We start from the raw sequence: 16,830 nt of genomic DNA on the forward strand, positions 1-16,830 counted from the left end.
CAGATAATAAATTTAAATTTAGAAGCAATAACATTATAATGTTTTAATAAAGTATAGATTTAATGAAAAAAAGGAATGATGAAAAGATTATCTTGATCGGAGATTTGCGTTATTCTTGTCGATCACGTTAATAGAGTTGAACGAATTGTGCCTGGCTCGCGATCCAATAAACGTGTGTTTCGCGCGGTATTACCAGCTCGATGCTTATCTGGCGGGATCGATCTGTTTGCAGAACGATAATCGCGAGATTCTAATTCCCGTATCGAATCTTTGTACACAATAATAATGTAAACTCGAGTGCACCGACACGAATTCCAGAAATAAAACGGAAGCAAAGTAAATGGATGAAGTAAACATTTGCTGGAGAGAGAGAGAGAGAGAGAGAGAGAGAGAGAGAGAGAGCGAAAGAGAGTGCGAGAGAGAATGAAAAAACGAGTGATAGAGAGCGAGAGAGAGTAAAAAAGCGAGTAAGAGAGAGTGACAGCCAGAGAGAGAGAGAGAGAGAGAGAGAGAGAGAGAGAGAGGGAGAACTAGAGAGAGAGAGAGAGAGGGAGAACTAGAGAGAGAGTGAGGAAACGATAGAGCGAGTGAGAGAGGGAGAGAGCGAAAGAGAGAGAGAGAGAGAGAGAGAGAGAGTGCAAGTGTGCGAGTGAGAGAGCGAGAAGGAGATTGAGATTGAGAGAGGAAGATTGGAACAACAAATACTAATCGCGTTTTCCTGTTATTCCACAGAACAGAGAATTGCAAATCATGCGGCGTCTCGAGCACTGCAACATCGTGAAACTAAAATATTTCTTCTACTCTAGTGGTGATAAGGTAACTATGCAATTTTATCTACTCGACTGAACAAAACGACTGAAAGTTTACCGAGCCATCGAGAATGCGGTCTCTTATTATTAATTTATTCTTAGAGTTACGGAAGGGTGTCTCGTAATTCGCTGGCAAAGAAAGAGTAGTAGGAGGTTCTCGCTTTCCTTTCATTTGTATTCCGTGCGCGCGCGCGCCAATGCAGATTCGCGATCTTGAAAACACGCGGCGCGACCGATATTACGTCGCTCGAAATATCGGTCGAACACCGAACCCGATTTATTTTCATATTTTTTTTCACCGATTCGCAAACGCGCGGTCCAATAATTACGATGCACCCTACGATGCGCCACGTGCGTTCTCTTACTACAGACGATGTTACGCAAAAAAAAAAGAAAACGTTTCCTTTATATTTTTTTTCGTCTACCTCGTAGGTGAAAGTAACGCGAAAACGAAAAAAAAGAAAAAAAAAGAAAAAAGAAAGAAAAACAGTCAGTTCTCTTTTTACAATGAATTCTATAAGCTCTGAATTATCCGTGTAATACGTATTAGTTTAATGCATGCGGCATTGTTGTGTTATTTTGTAGAACATCTTAAACGCAACTAATCCAGTTTTTCATGTGGACGTAAGTGAAAAGCGTACCCAGTAGTTTGAGAAAGTCCTTTTGAGAAACACTTAGGCAGATTTGCTTTGCGAACTAGTAGTGATTCACGAGAGAAACAAATATATATGTACATATATTTATGTATATTATGTATATTTATTTATATTTATATATATTTATTTGTATTTATATATACTTATTTATATCTATATATATTTATTTATATCTATATATATTTATTTGTATTTATATATATTTATTTATATTTATATATATTATTGTATATATTTATTTATATGTATATTTGTATATATAATATACATATATATGTATATATATTGTATAGAAACAACAATTGCGTCTAAGACACCGTGACGGATGACAGCTCTCTCGATAAATCTCAGTCTAGTAGTGAACGCAGCTTGGCTAGTCATAGACAGACAATCTTCCGGAACAGTGTGTTTGCAATTCAAAGGTACTGCGCGCGTAAACCGTCCGATGGGAATTGATAGTAATCGATTACCAGAACGGACCCTGCTAGAGAAGTTAAAATTGCTAATACAGGACCCACGTGCCTTTGAGGCGACACACCTTGCGGGTATCGTTTGATGAACTGTTAAATAATAATTCATTCGTTAAATTTTAGAAGGACGAAGTTTATCTGAATCTAGTCCTGGAATACATACCCGAAACTGTGTACAAAGTCGCTCGACATTATAGCAAAAGCAAGCTGACGATACCGATCAGTTTCATCAAGGTAAGTAGAAATATGTTCGCACAAAAAACCGCTTCCAAAGAATCAGCTGACCGTCCAAGGCAACCATAATTTCTATCCAAAATGTACCACTCCAAAATCCAGATTCTTGACCAATGTGTTTCGCACGATTCTCATCTCACTTCTACAGAGAAATTGATGTCATAATATGAGTACATTTGACCAGCGTAACTAATAGTTTATAGCTTTCAATATATAAAACAAGTGCCTAATGTCCATCTGATATCTATAACAGCAATAGAAATATTTGTTCTCGTACCGATAGCAATGAAGGATAAGCCTTGAACGGATAACTGATTCCAAAGTGATGTTTGACGATGCACCGGTAAAGTAAAACTGTTTCTCGAATGTTGCAGCTGTACATGTATCAGTTGTTCCGTTCCCTGGCGTACATACATTCCCTGGGGATCTGCCACAGGGACATCAAGCCGCAGAACTTGCTGCTGGACCCGGAGACAGGCGTACTGAAGCTCTGCGACTTCGGTTCAGCCAAGCACCTGGTCAAGGGTGAACCGAATGTCTCTTACATATGCAGTCGCTACTATCGCGCGCCCGAACTGATCTTTGGTGCTATTGACTACACTACCAAAATTGGTACGTTTACAAACGTATGGAACGGTCAAACTTACATTATATAATGAAGGACATCCTGTTTCTTATAGACGTGTGGAGCGCTGGCTGTGTACTAGCAGAATTGTTGCTCGGTCAGCCGATATTCCCTGGCGACAGTGGCGTAGATCAGCTGGTTGAGATTATCAAGGTTCTGGGCACACCGACCCGCGATCAGATACGTGAGATGAACCCCAACTATACCGAATTCAAATTCCCACAGATTAAGTCGCATCCTTGGCAAAAGGTAGCCTATTATCCTAACTTCGTTTCACCGTAGACAAAGTACAGAGTATTTGTTAACTAGAAATAGTGATAATAATAATAACAATAATAATAATATAGCCACTGTGTGGTGTCACCATGTGACGTGTCTGGCTGTCCGAAAACGTTTTTCATGTATCTGCACTTCTCGAATCAGTTACGTGCAATGTCACTCGAATGGCCCTAGAAGTATTATTTCCTTAGCGGCAAGTTCATGCAAAATACAAAAACATGGAGTCGATGCTTTAAAAGTCTTTTTTAGTATAGCAAGGTTATGTACGATACAAAAGTTATCTTAGCAACATGCGACAGGCTTCTTCGTAAGGATACTATTCTAATGTGAAATATTTGGTGCAACTTTGATAGTCGAACATTTGAAATTCTACGTCACTACTCTTAAAGCTTAACGTAAATCTCTGGCGCGATACAGTTGACTATAGTTTGTTCTTTGAAAGAAAGAGAACCGAAGTGTAGCATTGATCGCAATTACTTCAGGCTCGTAACGTTTAGGTGGATAGAGCGAGATTAATTGTGATTGTGATCAATGGATCTACCTTGGACCTCTTTTCTCAAATAATAAAGTATAGTAACCATGATTGCATGAGAAGAGAAGTTGTTTGAGATGGTAATGACTGCGTGCAGTCTCTCGTTCCTTCTAACTGAACACGGTTTTGCTACACCTGTCGTTATAATCACATTTCATCAATACATGTACTCGTGGTTACAGTTTATGCTTCAGCGAATGAGTGGACTAAAGTGTTCCACGGAGCACCAAAAGATTAGAGTAAGTGGTCCCTGTTGAACACACGATGTTTCTTATATTTTATATATACATATATATATAAAATATATTTATATATGGCTGGCGAATTATTCCTTCATTTTTTCTTTTTTCTTTCTTTTTTTTTTTTACTCTCTTGGCCCAATGTACTAACCAATACGTAACCAACTTTTCAGCATCTGAACGGTTACATAGGATATGTGCAATTACCGCTAATTGATCCGTCGAACGGAGGATGACCAACCAAAATAAAGAGACCTTCATTCGATCTTTTTGCATCATACGCATAAAACATTCGGCGTGCACCTTTGCCAAATCATGTAGTATCCAGTTTTCTTTCTATCTATATTGGTTTTTTTTTCTCTCTTTATCTCACTTTGTGTCTCACCATGCATCATCGCATCACACAACACACACCCACATACACACATACACCATTTCTCGCCCTAACCTCACTAATTGTTCAACTGTCTCCGAAACAATATATGTTGTGCCCTTCAACGTGTATCACTTACTCTAATGTTTCTGGTGGTAATCGATGTCTGTATTTTCCAGTGTCCTTAAACGAGCCCATACAATAAATTCAATGTTGATCCGTTGTTTCAAGAGTGACGAACGATTGCTGTGTACGTTTGTGCGTGATCCACGCGATTATCTTCTCCGGTTTCTTGATCTCCGGCGTGTTTACATGTGCGTGTGTTCATCGCGCAAGTCTGATCATCGTGGTTAAATGGTTTCTCTTTTTTTTCTTTTTTTTTTTCTTTCATTGTCGATCGTCAAAAATGCGAACGATTTGATTATAAGAACTCTATCACATTCGAATAGAAAACAGTGCCATACAGATGAATGGCTTATTGCCAGATTTATGCCATTAAACTTTACATCGTAATAATATCTTAGAATTAAACATCTCATGTTACTAATATAACTCTGGTTGTTGAGTATGTTTAACGACCGTTTTTTTTTATTTATTCATTAAGGGGATTGTCTCGTATCTTTCAGTAAGAAACTCATTCATTCCCTGAAGCGCTTTTTTATGCTAAACTTATCAAGATTAAACTTTATATTATCAAACTTATTAAGATAATGCAACAAGTAACAAAAGAGTAACGAGAATACTCTCTTAAAGGGTCTCTCTATTTTGACGATAGAAAAATGATGTGACTTTTGAGAATTGTTTTTAGAGGAACGGTTAATTTCAAACGTCGCAAGAAAAACCCACTATAATCAGTCGTTATTGTAGCTTGATATGAACAACCTAAATAGATAATTTAGGCCAAACGCCGGCACTGTTTAGAATCCTGGATTTTTATTTCCAAAGAAAAAAACTAAATCTTGGCTGGCACTAGTTTAGATGAGAATAGAACACTTACTAACTATACGTATAAGCGAGTATAGGAGAGAAGGCGGTGGTTTTGAAATCTTGCACAGTATTATTAACCATTTCGTGAATTTCTCTTCATATTATAATTGTCAAAAATGAAAATGAAAGAACGTGCAAAAGAGAATTGAATTTCTCTGACTACTATTGTCGAAGTAGGAAGACTCTTTGTATATGTAATCTTTCTACGCAAATGACTTTAATCGATAGTAGCAAGGACAGATCAGAGAGAACATCCTCAACGAGCCAGCATAATATCTAATTGAATGAACTTCGAGCAGACTTCTCTCAGAAAGTGTCGCTGCCGTTTGATCGCTTTTGCACATGACTCCGCGACGGTCATGCGTTGCGCTATGCTCTAGTTTCTCTACAGGGTGTCCCAAAAATGTCTCACAATCCGGAAATTATTGTAAAGGACAAAGTTGCTTCAAACGACCCGAGGAACCTGCCACTTTCGGATTGCGAGACATTTTTGGGACACCCTACTATTTTCGCTGCGTGGACGACCGTGTCCCATTTTCTTTGGGGGGGGAGACGTTGACGCTAAGACTCTGCTAATTTTCAGGTGTTCAGGGCACGCACGCCCCCGGAAGCGATGGAACTCGTCGCCCGGCTCCTCGAATACACGCCATCGTTACGGATGACGCCACTGCAGGCGTGCGCCCATTCGTTCTTCAACGAGCTGCGGGAACAGGGCACACGATTACCGAACGGCCGGGAGCTGCCGCCGTTGTTCGACTTCACCGAGCAAGAACTGCGAATTCAGCCGGCTTTGAATTCGATCCTAATACCGAAGTACATGCAGTCTTCGGACAATCCTGGAGGCCAATTGGAAGCCACGAGTGCTGCCGCGGGGGCTAGCGGTAACTCTAGTGATAATAACGTCAACACCAACACACCATCCACTACACAGAATACAGACCCCAGCCAATCGAATATGGCTTAAGCTACTTTATTTTTTAAAAAAAAAGAAAAAAAAACCGTTACAAAACTAAGAGAAAGAATTCACGTTTAGAGAGAGAGAGAGAGAGAGAGAGAGAAAGAAAGAGAGAAAGAGAGAGAGCTAGCCTTACGGTGGCAAGATATGAGAACAGAACGAAAGAAAAGGATGATGATGATCTTCTGAGGAGGATGTCCCATCCCCGAAACACTCCCCTAAACCCAATTGCCGCAACAGGCGCTCCCCCGAACCCTCGCCCGCCCCCCAAAAAACTACCCCCATTGTAAATTGAACTCAATGCAATGGCGATACGGAGTGGTTTTTAAGCTTTGTTCGCTTAAATATATTATTAAATGAAGATTTCAAACGATGATGATTTCCCTTGTATCGGACTTAGCCTATGGACTACACACAGTGGCGTTGCGAACGCTTGATTGCCACCAATATTGCCAAGTTTGAATTCAATGTATATATATTATAGGAAACTGGCCCGTAACCTCTTTAAATAATAACTGCTAAAAGGAAAAAAAAAGAAAGCGAAGTTTTCTAGTTGAAAAATGTGTAATCTATAATGTCTAGTAGCGCGTTAACGTCGCTTGCGTCGTCATTTTATTGAAAACAAAAAAAAGAAAGAAGAGAAGAACACACACCCTCGTAAAACATATTACACGGGCACACACACAGACACAGACACATAAACATACAGAGATATACGCGCAGAGAGAAAGAGAGAGAGACACATAGACACACTGCGAATAATAGCTCGATTGGTGCCGACGAAGGTCAACGGAGAAATGATGATAATGATGATGATAACGATCGCTACACACACATACACACACTCGGCTCCGCAAGACGTTCTTTCACTCGCCAAGACTGAAAACTTGCGTCTTCTTTTTTTTCCACCGTGCGTACACTTCGATGATAAGACGACGATTATTATTATTATTATTATTGTATTCACCGGGTGGTCCGTATTTCGTACCGAGCGGAACAACCAGCGAGGTGGCACACTAATTGAGTATCTCGTCGTCGTGCTCAGAGTCGAACGGCGCGTCAGAGGAATCAGGGGAAACAACAACAACAAACACGCGACATAAACGCATGTCACGCAGTTTAAAAAAAAAAGAAGTCTCGGCTGATCACCTGCATATACACATTGTACACACACGGGGACACACATTTTTGCGTGCACAATCTCTATTTATCGTAAGACACGTCTCGCGTTGCGAAAGAGCATGCTGCTGCTTGCATCGGCACGACGAGAGAGTGAGAAAGAGAGAGAGAGAGAGAGAGGGCGAAAGAGAGAGAAAGAGTCTAGGGGATTAAAGTTTAACGAGCCGAGGGGAGAAGCCACCGAGATATGATCGAACACACCCGAAGAAACATCTGTAAACCCGTGCCTATCCAAGTCACGCCTCGATGATCCGCCTCGCCGCCGATCTCAACCCCGGATCACGCTGTTCCGATTGTCTTAGCGAACACCAACGATCTCGCAAGCGAAACGCTATTATCTAAATGGTCACACAGTCGTACGGCATGATTTTCAGTTCCGACGAATCCACCCTGTCCGCGGTGTTCTTTTCTTATTTCTAATCTTACCGGTTCATTTGTTGTTCGTTCTGAAAAAACAAACAAAGAATTTGTCCGAAGGTGTAAGAAGAGAAAACTGTAATACAGAGCCAATGAACCACGCGAAGTTTGTCGTGGAGAAACGTGGATCCCTCGAAATTGGAACACAATAGCATACAGGCTCCGGAGCCTTCGAAACAGGTCACCCGGCAAGTCGCTTGCTGTTGATAGAAGAAAACTTGCTTGATTTCGAGGCACCAATGATCTAACGTCGTCGACATCTTTTTATAAATGGAGGTACAGGACAAGCTGTGAAGGTCAATTCTGATTTCTTCGAGTGAGACAGTAATTTTATTTATTCAATGATTTCATATTTGTAACTACATTTTATCCATTTGTAACTACAAGATCAATGATCAACGAAAATATAGAAGTATTCGAAGAGCCGTTTAAAAGAATTTGCGATAAAAATATATATATGATATCTTAAATAATCTATTCTTAATAGTAAATAATTGTCTTCGATTTGAAACATACTGTCACGATATAAATAACACGAATATATCATTGCATTTCCAAGTAAAGCAGGATCGACCTTGAAATCTCAATTACGCATCTGTTCATAAAAATATCAGAGACACCAGATTATACAGGGTGTCCGAAAAATGTCTCGCAATCCTGGTGGATTCCTTAGGTTATTCGAAGTAACTTCCTCCTTGGCGAAAATGCAAACCGCCGCTTCGTTCACGAGTTATTAACGAAGAACGCCGACCAATAAGAAGCGAGCTCTGCTGACGCGAGGCGGCCGAGCCAACGAGCGCGCGAAGCCCAACTCCGCTCATTGGTTCTCGGCCGTCGCGCGTCAGCAGATCTCGCCTCTCATTGGTCACCGATTTTCGTCGATAACTCGTAAACGAAGCTGCGGTTTGCATTTTCGCTAAGGAGAAAGTTGCTTCGAATGATCTCAGGAACCTTCTATTTCCGAATTACGAGACATTTTGCAGACACCCTGTATACCTAGCTCTCGAATCCAAGCAAGTATTATAAAATATGTTTCACTGTTCTATCATCAGTAGCGCGAGCGGAATATTCAGACTCGCTTCGAACGTTCCATGCGCTGTATAATAATACAAAGAAATCTGTACCAACGAACTTGTACAATGTTTTGCGTAACGACGACGACCACCCTGTACAGCTGGAGAGCTTCGAGATACGTGTGACTAGAGCCACCCCGTATACACACATCTACATATCATTGCGTCGCGAAAGAGATATAGAACGATATGACTGCCGGCGAGAAGAAGAAGTCTAGTATCGATTCGATTCCTTTTCTCGTGAAAGTCGACCGACCGTGCGTTAACTAGAGAAAGAGAGAAAGAGGGAGAAAAAGGAAACGATACAGCGACACGGGAGACGAAGGAGACAAAGAAAAAGAAAACGATATAGATAGCGAGGAGAAGGGAGAGGGAGTGAAAGAAAGAAGCGTGACGAGTGAGTGGAGACAAGGAAAGAAAGAAAGAAAGAGGAAACGAAAAGAGTGGGGGGAGAGCTCTTGGTATTCGTTTTAGAGTTTTACGAATGTTGACGATATATAACTTAAGTTTTAAACAATTAACCATTTTCTTTTTTAGTAATGCGCCTCATTACTAGAAGAAACCACCACGTGAAGTTACTTCTTTATCCTCCCAGCCAATTTTGGGGGGAATGAATGTGTACTTTCTGTTGTTTTCTTTTTTCTTTTTTCTGTTTTCCTTTTTTTATACGGTTCGACAACACGATCCTCGCGCACCGAGAAAATCTTCTTTTTCCGTTACGTTTTTCTTTTCTTTTTTTTTTCTTAGACACATCCGAACGATCCGGAGTTTATTAAGCTGCTCAACGATCATAGACATTTACTTTTTTTTCCTCATTTTTCTGGCATTGTTCACCCCCCCCCCCCCACCCCGGCCTTATTTCTTATACGCGTTAAACGCGTCATTGATTTGTTGAACGTTTTAGAAATATCGCTGAATGAACCGTGCGGAACATCAGGCGAGCTGTTCATATAAAAAGGTTACGTGCCGCCGAGAAAAGAAAATAAAAGCGAAAGGAAAAGGTGTGAAGCTCGTTGGGGGGAGAGCGGGGCGTGCAAACTGTACAAATTAACTCGGTGATTGAACTCGAGAGAACGTTGTAATTCAAGTGGTAGACGTAAATTATTTAATGTGCCGGCGCGCAACGCGGTACAGCTGGCTTGATGTTTGCCTTACTTCGTCGTCGTCGTTCGCGTCCAACCGTCGTGAATGCCTGACCGCGCGATGCGTCAGGGTGGGGGGAGCAGCGGCGCGGCAGTCGTTAAGTTGTTTAGGGGATGCGAACGGTACAACTCCTAATCATAATGCAGCGCTTCTTTCGAATTTTCAGGCCGATAGAAAAAAGAAAAAACACGCACGCACGCGCGCGCGCGGTATAACACACTCGAAGGACAAAATGGAGGGGAGAAGTTTCCGAATCTAGCTGTAAAAAAGAAAAGGAAAAGAGAGAGAGCCTAGAGACGAAAGAAAAGAAAGAAAGAAACAAACATAAAAAAAACGAAAAAAAAACAGCAAAATATGAACAAAAGAGATTATTTCGATGATATATACTATATATTACGGAGTTTTAAAATCGCACGGCTTGAACATAGAATTGTTGGTTATTTATCGTAATGATTAATTAATAAATAAATTCATCGATTTAGTTTAATTTGATCTTTCTCATCTTGTCTTTATACGTATACAAAAAAAAATTATATATATATATAATTGTGAACGTTCACGGAAACTCGATGATGCCCGGTAACGAGCGATTTTGTATACGATTCGCTCCGCCGACCTTTTTTTTTGTACATTCGATGCACGCTTCTTATTGTGCGCAATCTTCGTCTCGCGCGCAGATCAAGATTGGCCAAATCTGTGTGTATAGTCGCAGTTGTTAGAACGGAAAGAGAGAGTGTGTGTGTGTGTGTGTGTGAGAGAGAGAGAGAGAGAGAACGGAGAGTGAATACTTAGAAGAAACGTGGTTTATTCGAGCGGATCGCAGGCGAGAGAGAAGAAAGAGAACGCACGAATTTCTCTCAAGGATGGGAAAAAATGTGACAAATTCACCGCTTCCTCCGGGATCGAATTTTTCGCTTTTTTCTCTCTTCTCGCCGCGTTCCCGTTTTAATATTTCCTAGCAGCTTCAACAAAGCTGCTCGGCCAACAACGCTGCACGCGTTCACAGAGCCGAGAGAAATGGATAAAACCGTGTTGGGAAGAGCCCGTGTAAAATATTGAAGGTCTATATATATATATATGTATATGTATACACATAAAAAATATATATATATATGTATATATAGATAATTAAATTACATATATATATATATATAAATATATGCAAATTAATTTTAATGATTGCGGTTAGCGAATAACATTGCTGCATCGTTGTAAAGAGAGAGCGAGAGAGAGAGAGAGAGAGAAAAGGAAAATCGATCAATGGGAAGGACAAAAGAAAAAAAAAGAACCTACACACACACACACGTACACGTACACGTACACACTATAGATTCTTTGAACACTAATGCTCGTCGTTTTGCCTGACACATTTCATCACCACCGTTAACCGTTGCAAAGAGAGAGAGAGAGAGAGAGAGCGAGAGAGAGAGAGAGAGATTAACTGGAAAACAGCCACCATCACGTTCCTTTTTCTTTTCTTTTTTTTTACCCTTATTACATCATGTCGCACTCATTTCGACGCATCTAGTAAATAAAGTGTAATAATTGTGTAAAGAAAGATTAATAAACTAATTTAATATGTATATATATGCATATATGTATGCGTGTGTGTGCATATGTATATACGTCAAATTGAAGAGTATTTAAGCACGCGCTGTGTATCGGTCGAGAGCGAGTAACTATGTTTAAATAGTGGCGGGGGGGGGGGCTTGCTTGCTTCTCTTATTCATTCGGCGATCGATCATTTTTTGCGTTTCATCGATTCGTTCGACGCGGCGAACAACAACAACGACAACAAAAATGGCTGGTACAGAGATTGCGGTGACGGCGATGCCTCCAAAGATGCTCGCGAATGGATATTTCGTTTATACAGGCTGTCCCAAAAATGTCTCGCAATCTGAAAGTGATGGGTTCCTCGGGTCGTTTGAAGCAACTTTTTCCTTTACAAAAATTTTCTCCGAGGCATCGTTAACGAGTTATTAACGAAAAACAGTGACCAATGCGAGGCGAGCTCGACTGGCGCGTGGCGACCGAGCCAATGAGCGGAACTGGGCTTCGCGCGCCGATTGGCTGGGCCGCCTCGCGTCAGCCGTACTCGATTCTTATTGGTTACTGTTTTTCGTTAATAACTCGTTAACAGTGCCTCGGAGAACATTTTTGTAAAGGAAAAAGTTGCTTCAAATGACCTGAGGAACCCGCCATTTCCGAACATTTTTGGAACACCCTGTATATTAGATATTTATTTTACAGCTTTGCTGTAAGATCTGTAGGATTTGTCTGTTTAATTCGCGCGACCGACGAGCACTAGACGTCGGTGATATTGGGGTTATGTTCTTCTTTCTCGCTTCGAAGCGCGCGAGCATCTTTCGACGCATTTTACTACACATTTCCACGAGTACATATTATCGTTACAAGTTGGACGACACGAAGATACCCGAACCTCGACGAGGGAAACAGTTCCATCACGGCACAGAGACACGTCAGAGCTGTCCACGATGCTCCAAAGTATCTTCTCTTCGCCAAAAAAACAACGCCATCTTTTTCGCCGGTTTTACGGTATATTTAAAATGGACCGTTATGAAACCGTTCGCGAAGTAAAAGAAAGAAATATTCCGTTCGAACGTCGAACCATCGTTGCGTTAATTAAATAGTGCCGCTCGAGAAAAACGAAGCACGATTTAAGCCAATTTTATTGTTACGATTAGTTCGATTTAACGTTAACTCGATTAAATACTTAGTTTTCCCGGGCATCGTAGAAGCGACGAGAACACAATTTAACCTCGACAAGAGATATGTATGTATGTGTATACGTGTATATATGTATACATATACAGGTTGTCCCAAAAATGTCTCGCAATCCGGAAATGGCGGGTTCCTCGGATCATTTGAAGCAAGTTCTTCCTTTACAAAAATTTTCTCCGAGGCACCGTTAACGAGTTATCAACGAAAAAGCAGCGACCAATAAGAATCGAGTACGGCTGACGCGAGGCGGCCCAGCCAACCATCGCGCGAAGCCTAGTTCCGCTCGTTGGCTCGGTTGCCACGCGCCAGCCGAGCTCGCCTCTCATTGGCAATTGTTTTTCGTTGATAACTCGTTAACGGTGCCTCGGAGAACATTTTTGTAAAGGAAAAAGTTGCTTCGAACGACCCGAGGAACCCGCCACTTTCGGATTGCGAGACATTTTTGGGACACCCTGTATATACATATCTATATTCTTTGCGAAACATCGCAGGAGCCCCGACGAATTTAATACGAAATTCATGGAATTAAAGAAACGTACAACGAACGATGATGATGATGATGATGATGATTCAGAATCGGCCAAAAATGCGGCCGCCGTAACACCGTACGTGCTTTTCTTCATTCCGGCGAGCGGTCATCGTCGGATGGGCAATAAAAGAAACACGATTTCGTATTAAATTTCAACAGATTTGCGCGGGCTTTTTTTTATTGTAATGTCGACGCCTCCGTGCCACCCGATCTGTAACTTCGTTTTTGTAACTGTTCTTCCTGCGTTCTTTGTTACGATCTCGAGTCTATGTCTTTGTGTGTGTGTCGTAGGTAGTGAATTAATATGGAAATTAAAAGTAGCCGGTTAACGATGTGATTAACGATTCATCTTTCACGATTTTGCGAGACACTGTCGCGTTCCCCGTTCGTCTACGAACGTTTCTCCGACCGCCAAGTGGAAGCATGCTATAGCCTTTATTATATATTATTATATATATTATATATAATATTATTATGTAATAATAATATAATGATAATATATTATAATATAATGATAATAATAATAATATATAATTATATATTGCTATATTATATTATTATATTATATATATTATACAATACATTATTATAATAGAATGTAATAATATAATATAATAACAATAATATAATATTATCATTATATAATAATAATATTATATATTATTATATTATATATATATATATTATACAGAAACCAGAGAATTCAATTGTACAAGGTGCTGCTTCGACGCCGTTTCATCAATTTCGCGGAGGGTTTTTTTCCTTTCTTGGATTCGAGGGGGGCGGGGGCGACCATTATCGAAAACCTTGCCGTAACTATAAACTGTTCGATTTGCCGGATATATCTCAAGTTTCACTATATAGTAGAAAAAAATTGAAGCCTCTCCTGTCGGTTGGAGAAGAATAAGAGACACCTCGACGCAACCGCAAAACTTCCATAATCTACAACATTTCCCGAAAACACGTGTTCCGAAGTCGAAACGCGGTTCAAAGGACGACTACATAATTCGACGCGGTTTTTTATACACGCTTTTCCTCATTTCCGCGGACCTACATGTAACGCCCGGTGATCGATTTTAGCGAGACCGTTCACGATTTTTATACACGAAGCATTCCCCGTCCTTTGCGAGAACATGATTTTTCGCGGAGAGATTAACCGGAAGAAAACAGAGTGGGGAGGGGGGGGGGGGAAGAAATGAGCGAAGAAACACGAAAAGCGTCTTTGGAATTTTACCGAGAACCGATCGACGAGCACAAAATATTAGTATTCATCGTCTCGAATACGCGAAAATACTGAACGCAAAATAAAATGAATACCAAAATTTCCAAGCGAATAATTCCCGTGAAATTTCTGCACGCCATATTTTGGCGCGCGCGTTCGAAACGCGATTTTTCTTCTCTCCGATAAAATTCCAGGGCCGCCGTAACTCGCCGCTCCGCCGTTAACCTCACAATTTCTAGAAATAACGTAAAAAAACGTGCGTGTCCGACTCCTCTGAATAACCGAGGAAAATAACCAACAAAATCGAGGAAAGGATAAAAACGCTTTGTATCGCTGGACAAAGCTTCGATTTCATTCTAAAGTAGCTAAAAAACGCGTTGCACGATTCTCAACGGATCCGTCGCGGCGACGAATGTCTTACTAAATGTTTAGCACGAGACGTAGGCTTAAGAACGCGATCGACACACAGGCGTGCGTTTTCGGCAGCGCGACGCGAAGAAGCCGAGGCGCGGGCCGCGTGCACGATACATACATGCAATGTGTGTGAGTCAGTGTGTGTGTGTGTGTGTGGCGAGCGTTCTAGCCCGTTACGCCGCCCGTTCAGCGTTACGCGCTCTCTTTTGTCGCAGCTCGCGACGCCGACCGAGCGGGAACCGAGGCGTGCGTTATAACCTAAAAAAAAAAAGCCGAAAGAAAAGAGAAACCACACGCGCGATGATTATCTTGGGAAACGAGGACCACGACGAAACTCATATTGGAGCTCATCGAGGAGAGAAAAAAAAAACAACTCTACTACTTTCCCCAGAGAACGCTGTCAAACGAAAACGTTCGAATTTTTATAAGCTTTTTACTTTTGCACCACTAGAGCGAATTCTGTCCGTACTCTTCGTCACGTTCTCTAACACGTGTTCTACCTCGCCGTGTAAAGGTGGGAGCTGGAGCCGACGAAACACGTCGGATGGTTTTACGTCGCCGACGACCAATACTTAAGACACTTCTACTATTTTCCTAAGTCTTTAGAGGTTACGTTAAGAAACGAATATTGAAGATAAAGAGAGAGGGAGAGGAGTGGGGGAACACGATCGCGACACGGTAACATCTCCGAACGATAATTTACATAACCTTACATAACCGGGTTACATAACTACAACCTATAACCTTGACATAACCTTGTCGTCGTCGTGTCATGTTCGATCTCTCGTTTTCGTTGAACGAAACCTCGAAGCGACCTATACAGAAGCACTCGGCGAACATGACACGATTCTTGGTTAAATTGTTTGTTAAATTAATTAATAAGGAATCCGCCGTTTCGTCGGAGGACTCTGCGTCGACACGGAGACGCTGTTCTTGCAATGCGGATTTCTTATTCGGAGATCTGATTAACCCTTTGCAGTCGAAGCTATTTAAATTCGAAATTGAAAACATGATTTCTGATTTACAGTATTTCTATTTTATATAATTTATTATATAGTATATTATTGTATCATATATTATTATATAATTTATTATTATTTCATGTGAAATTTAGCCTATTGGCGAGTACAATGCAATTTTAATAGCTTTTTTTCAAATATAAACGAGTCCGATGCTCTTGGAATGATTTTGAAAAATAGTATAGCAATTTTTAGTGGCGCCACATATGCCACAGCATATGAAATTTAGCATATCGGCGAGTACAATGCAATTTTAATAGCTTTTTTTTCAAATATAAACAAGTCCGATGCTCTTGGAATGATTTTGAAAAATAGTACACCAATTTTTAGTGGCGCCACATTCGAGTTGCAAAGGGTTAATACTTACTCGGGCAGGACGCTACAAGTAAATTCACGAGAGCAACAATTATTAGGTTAGAAACTCTAAAACCATGAAACGGGCGTTGAATGATGTAAAAATCGCGTTTCGTTTCCATCAGATTTCGGAGAATAAACTAAAAATGCGATACAAAGACGAAAAAAAATTCTACGAAATCAGTAAGAAGAATAGCTTTAAAATTTATCAATAAAAATATCGAGCAAAATATTGCACATTACAATAAACACAGTCGCGGCTGATCACAGAGACTAAACGAAAACGTCCGTTTCATAGTTTCCAACCTCTAGTATTTTGGACAACCCTGCCGTCGTCGAGCACGGTGATCGCGCACGGTGCTCGCGCAGCGTGCGGCTCCTCGAGCCGCCGCGCGGCAACTTCGGAGATGTTACCGTGGGGCTCCCGAGTAGTGAGAGCGCGAGCAACGGCGCGGCCCGTGAACAAATGTAACCGTGACTTTCCAGGACGGCCGGTCCCAGCACAACTTAGACACTAGTAAAAGTTCTCACACACATACCGAGTGTCCCGTTTTGCGCAGAGCTCCGTTCCTCTCGAGC

General features: G+C 41.1%; 1 protein-coding gene and 1 long non-coding RNA gene across 9 annotated transcripts in view; one reads left to right on the forward strand and one right to left on the reverse strand.

The window, feature by feature from the left end:
- The window catches only part of LOC117221214 (glycogen synthase kinase-3 beta), a 73,625-nt gene that overhangs the window by 52,337 nt on the left and 4,458 nt on the right, over positions 1–16,830 (forward strand). For 5 of the 8 annotated variants that reach the window (XM_033471980.2, XM_033471982.2, XM_033471984.2 and 2 more), the window contains exons 3-8: positions 733–816; positions 1,395–1,433; positions 2,059–2,169; positions 2,544–2,781; positions 2,850–3,043; positions 5,788–6,085. In XM_033471980.2, the coding sequence (XP_033327871.2) occupies positions 733–816; positions 1,395–1,433; positions 2,059–2,169; positions 2,544–2,781; positions 2,850–3,043; positions 5,788–6,085 (964 nt within the window). The remainder of the gene's footprint in view (positions 1–732; positions 817–1,394; positions 1,434–2,058; positions 2,170–2,543; positions 2,782–2,849; positions 3,044–5,787; positions 6,086–16,830) is intronic. The other 3 variants (XM_076526834.1, XM_033471983.2, XM_033471979.2) reach the window with 1 other exon arrangement.
- On the reverse strand, positions 2,048–2,577 carry LOC143260651 (uncharacterized). Its single transcript, XR_013034933.1, has 2 exons — positions 2,447–2,577; positions 2,048–2,311 (listed from the first exon to the last, which is right to left on the reverse strand). It is a non-coding gene; the product is annotated as an uncharacterized LOC143260651 (long non-coding RNA).

This window comes from Megalopta genalis, chromosome 16 (genome assembly GCF_051020955.1).
Source record: "Megalopta genalis isolate 19385.01 chromosome 16, iyMegGena1_principal, whole genome shotgun sequence".
NCBI lineage: Eukaryota > Metazoa > Arthropoda > Insecta > Hymenoptera > Halictidae > Megalopta > Megalopta genalis.